Source organism: Notothenia coriiceps, unplaced genomic scaffold (assembly GCF_000735185.1).
Source record: "Notothenia coriiceps isolate Sejong01 unplaced genomic scaffold, NC01 NC01_scaffold00008501, whole genome shotgun sequence".
Classification (NCBI taxonomy): Eukaryota; Metazoa; Chordata; class Actinopteri; order Perciformes; family Nototheniidae; genus Notothenia; species Notothenia coriiceps.
In genome coordinates this window covers 5,797-12,081 of record NW_011341202.1, presented here as the reverse complement: position 1 = coordinate 12,081, position 6,285 = coordinate 5,797, and the positions used below count along the sequence as shown (strand labels likewise).

The 6,285-nt window shown below is 42.5% G+C and overlaps 1 protein-coding gene across 1 annotated transcript in view; it reads left to right on the top strand.

The window, feature by feature from the left end:
• Positions 1-628: 628 nt before the first annotated feature.
• Positions 629-6,285, top strand: part of LOC104944621 (proline-, glutamic acid- and leucine-rich protein 1-like) — a gene marked incomplete at its 5' end in the record, with an annotated part of 10,688 nt that continues 5,031 nt past the window's right edge. Inside the window, 13 exon segments of the mRNA XM_010770187.1 lie at positions 629-778; positions 877-948; positions 1,039-1,098; positions 1,370-1,526; positions 1,612-1,744; positions 1,864-1,951; positions 2,086-2,174; positions 2,283-2,396; positions 3,830-3,980; positions 4,646-4,799; positions 4,938-4,993; positions 5,110-5,243; positions 5,370-5,472. Of these exon segments, the coding sequence (XP_010768489.1) occupies positions 629-778; positions 877-948; positions 1,039-1,098; positions 1,370-1,526; positions 1,612-1,744; positions 1,864-1,951; positions 2,086-2,174; positions 2,283-2,396; positions 3,830-3,980; positions 4,646-4,799; positions 4,938-4,993; positions 5,110-5,243; positions 5,370-5,472 (1,461 nt within the window).

Genomic DNA, 6,285 nt, shown 5'->3' with positions numbered 1-6,285 from the left:
TAATTCATTTTATTAGTCAAGAAAACTCCTGGTGAATTTTTTTCCTTAATCTGACAACATTTACCCCTCCCTCATCGATCTGGGCTGCCACACCAGCAGCCACGGTGCTGCAACTGAGGCTAAACTTCAAGGTTGATGAGGGAGGGGTAAATATTTTCAGATTGAGGAAAAAATTCACCAGGAAAGTTTTCTTGACTAATAGAATGAATTCTGGGGGTTGGAGCTTAGACTCTCCGACTTTCAATTTTAAGGACAACCCTAGGACATGACCTAAATTACTCTCACGTTACTGTCAAGTAAATAGTACGATATTTGTGGTGGACAGGACCAAGATCATTCTTACATTATCAACCTATTTGCAATTTATGGAAAGGACCTCTGACTTATCGTATGACATATGAGCATGACCTCGATAATTTAATTTTTACGACTTATTCTACAATATAGGGACGTGACTTTGATTTTTACATTATTTTCTTGCCATACAATATATAGACATGACCTTAATTGTTTTTGCTGATGCAAATTTGTCTACATAACAATGTCAACCTTAAAATCTCACACCCTTTTAAAAATGTTTTTCTGTCCTCTAACTCCCTGTTTTGTGTATATGAATTTCCTCCCATAGTCTCAGGCTCCGGTTCAGACCATCCAGCTGGCGGTGAACATTCTGAAGGACCTCCTGCAATACTCCTCTCAGCTGCCAGAGGTGGCCAGGGAGGTCGGCCTCAACTCCATCCTGGGCATCCTCACATCTCTGCTGGGCCTTAAGACGGAGGTGTGGGTCCATCAATATATAAATTAAACAACAAGTCAAGAGATGAATAATCAGTTGTTGCAGCCCTTTAGTGACCATGTTTGTTCCTCAATTTTCAGTGTGAGCTGGCAGCCATGGAGGGGATGACGGCCTGTATGACCTACTACACCAGAGCCTGTGGATCCCTCAGGGTAAGATACACTCGGGACAGCTGAGATAAAGGAGACGGGAGATAATTACTTTTTCTCAATAAAGAAAAACTGTATTTCTTTTCATTTTAGGACAAACTGGGAGCATATTTCCTCTCTAAAATGGACAGCACAAACAAGAAGACACAAGAGGTTGGTAATTCTTAAGCTGATATTAACATTTTATTGATATTTTGATGAAGATGTATGTAATGGTACTTTTTACCTCAGGATTGCACACACAATAGGAGTAACTGAACTTTTAACCAGATAATTAAAATGTTACTTCTACCCAAATAATATTTGAAATATGTTGGAAAATAATGTTTTGGTTGTGTTGTATTACACTAGATCAGAGTTCAATGCAGAAAAGTGCAAGGCAAGTAATACATCATAAGTGAACCTCTCATTGTCATTGTGTCAGATGGCCTGTCAATGTTATGGCCGCCTGCCCTCTCTGGGGGGCCTGTTGGACCGAGGGGTGAGTGCTGGTAGAGCTGAGGGCTGGACCAATCAGATTCATTGCCTCCTGGCTTCAGCCAATGGCCTGCTGGCTCAGATCTACCACGGATCGGAAACAGGTACACTTTGTCGTACCTTATCCGAACCAATTAATATCTTGGTTTGACGATGCAGTTGGTTGAAAAAAGCCCTTCCTATTTGCAGATGGAACAGTTCAATATGAAGGACCGGGGGTAGAGCTGGCCTTTCCTCACCTCGACCAATCAGATCCTGTGCTGCTGCTGCAGCTCCAGCACAGATTCACAGCTGTCTGCCTGGCAGTTAAACACACACTCAGGTACAACACAAAGACCTTTACATGAATCTACCTTCTAAAAAATATGCTTTGCTAAGAAGACTATCCATTCAAAGGATTACACTTCTTTGTTCTCATTGGCTCTCGTCTCTGTCCATCAGGGTGGATCCATCCTCTGCTGCCCGTCTCCCTGTCAGACCCATACTCAACCTGGTCTGCCGAGTACTTGCTGTCAGCTCCAAAAGCATAGTAAGAACACACGCACACGCACACGCACACACAAAGTACCTCAAAACAGGATCATATTTCATGATCATCAATTCATAGATATGCAAGTAAACAATATTGATACTAATCCATGTTTTTTGTTGACTGTGTGTCAGAATTTAACAGGAGATGGTAGTGTGAGGTTGCTGGTCTTACCCATCATACACACCAACACACTGGAGGTCTTATCAGCTCTTATCACAGCGTGAGTACTGTATGCATACACAAACACACATATTTTTGTGACTTGTGTGTCATATACCTATCTATACTAAGATGCATTGCTGACACTGTCTCTCCTTGTGTGTTCCAGCGTGCGCTCCGGCATGGTTCAGTACGCTGCTGTTCTTCAGAGGCTGTTCTCTCAGACCCTCTCTGCCTGGACGCCTCTACCTGAAGCCAGCCTGGGCCAGCAGAGAGCCTACAGGTAACAAGCTGCAGTGATACACAGGATACAAACTGGTCCATTAAAGGGAACGTTCCCCAACTTTTCTGTGAATATCCAATCACTGATGATGCTCATTAAAGCACTAATTTATAATACCAGGATGCATTGCGATCAAGCTTCTAATTCCCCCCCAACCACATCCTCCCAGCGCTAGCCTCGGCTTCTCTCCACTGCATTATATTAGATGTATTCTCAATAAACTGCGGAATATCCGAGTCAGCCAAACCACTGTTAAAAGTATCCTCAACACAACAGCCTCTGCATTTATACTCGGGATGCCATTTTCAATGTTTGAAACGTAGCTAGCTTGCAATACTAGCAAAGAAAACTAGGTAATTCTGGAAACCGCTGACGTCACTTCTTCTTCTTCTGCTTTGGGTTTGCTGGCAGGCCGCAAACAACTTCCCGGCTGGAAGTCCCCGGAGTTGGGGACTGGCTTCAGTAGAAGCTGCTGGGACTCCCAGCAGCTTCTACTGAAGCCTTCCGAGTAAATCCTCAGAACGCCGACACCTCCTCATCACTCCACCGCTCCCATGTTTTTTTTTGTGTTGCCATAAGTCATTCTCTCTCCGTTGGTGCGCGGGGCTAATGCTAATAATGTTAATGCCAGCAAATACAATGGCGGTTTCACACAACTTTTCAGAGTTTTCGGGGCGTGGTTTGCAATTCGCCCAGCTAATCGAAATTGGTACTTTTTTCTCCCCAGGATAGTCCCACCTCTCTAGCAGGGACTGAAAATGGGGGGAAAAGTTCTCTGAACTAAGTACTATTTTTGGTGAACTGGCATTTAATGTTCCGAAGATTAATTGATTGCTATTTTCTACATTACACCCATAATATTACATTACATGTCACTTGTTAGATGCTTTTATCCAAAGCAACTTACATACATTGAGTACTGTGGGCAATGCCCACAGGAACAATTTGGGGTGAAGTGTCTTGTCCAAGGACACAGTGGAATGTTGACTGCAGCGGGATTCCGTGATCCGAAGATCAGCGCACTAACTACTGAGCCACAATACACATAAATACACTGTTACTAGACAATTTTTACACCCATATTATACCCATGTTACACCATTAATACACCTATATTATACCTATGTGACACCAATGTTACGCCCATGAAATGCTATTACTACACCCAGACAACAATTGTTTTTAGCCCCCTATTAATGTCAAATAAATGTATCCCCCAGGATACAGAAACCACTTAAGGGCCAATATAGCAAGCACTGAGGAATTTATTGTGTCAATTAACTGCATTTACCAACGACACTAATCCACATAAATGGTGGGACATTTTTCATTAACGGGCTGAGACCTGGAAGATGGCTTAAGCTGTGTATGATATCAGGTTTTGAACTGGCAGCTAAAACCTTTCTCTCGCGTGTCTCCCCTTCCTCCCACAGCTCAGTGAGGGTCTCGGTGTACAGGACCCTGGAGCTGTGGGTCCAGGTGGCCGGAGCCTCTGCTAGCATCCTGCAGGGGAGCCCCGGACACTCAGAGCTGCTGTTCAGCCACCTGCTGGGTGACATCACACCGGGGGCCGAGTCCATCAAGGTTAGTTTGAATGTATTCAAGAACCATGAAATCCCTTTTTCGAAACCTGAGGAGAAGCAGTAGTTTGCAGGAGCAGGTTCCAATTGTTCCCTTTTTATCTGTTGTTTGTGGAGACAAGGAGGAACGAATAAAAGTCAGTGCTGAACTTCAGTCGGCAATGTTCAAAACAACAGAAAAGGACAGAAATCTAGGTGTATTCATGGACTAGCCTTCCATCACCTTAATATATCTAGGATCAAAAGACTAATGTCTCAGCAGGATTTGGAGAAATGTGTCCATGTATTTATCTTCATTAGACTAGACTACTGTAATGGTATCACCAAAAAATCGATGAAACCGGCAAGTCCGCTACAACTCTTACTATTTTAAAATCCAGGCTGAAGACTTGCTGCTTTTCATTGAATCAAAAAAACTTCATATCTTACACTACATTTGAACTTTGATTCTTTTACTTATACCTGTATTTTTCAATAATAGCTTATTTTACTTTTATTTTATTGTCTTTGCTTTTTAATGATTATTTTTCAATGTATTTACATAACATTTTTTATTGTGATTCCACTGCACTTTTTCTTAAAGCTCCCAATGTCTTTCATTTTTATAAAGCGCTTTGAATTGCCTTGTGTTGAAAGTTGCTTTATAAATAAACTTGCCTTGTCCTGCAGCTCAGAGCAGGTCTGTCCTCTGATGCGGTTCCTGGAGGGAAGCCGGGCCCCCGGAGGACCAAAACACTAGTGATGTCAGACTCAGTGGGGCCGTCACTGCAGAGAAAAGGAGACGTTCTAGCCAATCAGGACACCTGCCTGTCAGCGCTCAGGGGTGAGATTCTGCTTCCTATATAATGCCTTTTATTTTTGTAAAGCACTTTGAATTGCCTATATAAATAAACTTGCCTTGCCTTGTTCTGCAAATCCAGGAAATGACACTGATTTTACTTCCCCCCCCCCCCCTTCCCAGCACTGAGGCACATCATACTGACCAGCGGTACACTGCTGAAAGACGATATACACAAGGTAAATATCAACACGTGAACCCACGCTCTATTGCTGGACAGACACCTTGTTCCCTTTTTAAAAAAACAAACGTACAGTCTATGATTCTCCCCTCTGTTGTGATTCCCCTCCCGCAGCGCCTCCATGACGTGGTGCTGCCGCTCTGTGTGCGCCTGCAGCAGCAGCAGTCCAGCAGCAGCACTTCGTGTGAGTCCGCCGGCAGCGTCAGCGGCCAGTACAGCAGCGCCCCCAGCAGGAAGGAGCTGCACAGGTAATCAGACACACAGAGAGAGAGATTTACACCTTCTGTTTTGTAGCACAGATGAGAAAAGAAATAAGGCTGTTGTGTAATGGATGATGTATTAATATCAGTGTTTTTTTCCACTGGATATTTTAGGTTACTGTTGGCTCTGGTCCTGGTCCCTTCTCCCTGCTGGCCTCCACCTCTGACCTGTGCTGTGTCTATCCTCAGCAAGGGACGCAATGACCGCAACCTCAAGGTGACTACAGGAGGGAGAATGGGACACACTTCGAACCCCCCCCTTACCCCCAGACTCCTTTTTGTTTACTTCCTGAACATAGGGACATCTATATATTTAACTCTGTGCTTCTATTGGCTAGCACTCCAACACATTTACGTGCTAAGGGGCAGGACAGCTAACCAATCAGAGCAGACTGGGCTCTGGTTTCAAACAGAGAGGGTGAAAAGAGGTGCCGCTGCACAGGCAGTATGAGAGGAAAAAAAATTGCTTTTTGAACATTAAAGCATGGAGACATGTCAAGAGGAACACAATGATACCTGAAAATGAGCGTAATAGGTCCCTTTCATATGTTTCTTACTCGGTTTACTATACTATATTTAATATGTACTCAAGTCTTTTTTATTTTCTGGGTTTTTCTGCTACTTTATACTTCTACTCCATTACATTTTAAATATAAATATTGTACATTTTACTCCACTAAAATGATCAGATTGCTTAAGTTACTTAATATAAGTATCTCAAAAAAGTATTAATACATTTATTATGGTATTATTAAATCAATAATGGTTTACAGCACACAGAGGGATATTCACAAGCTACCCAGCAACATAAACAAATGAACCCATATATTATAGTCCGATAATAATATTATTAAGCATAAAACGTGCAGTTGATCTTGTTTTCTTCCAAATGCTATGGAAAGTTATTAAAACAACAATCACTTAATTTTTTATTGAAACAATGTAAGTTTATTTAACTTATTTAAAGAGTACCTATTACCCTTTTTACCTTAACTTGACACGTGCAGGGCCACAGAAAACATAGAGAGAG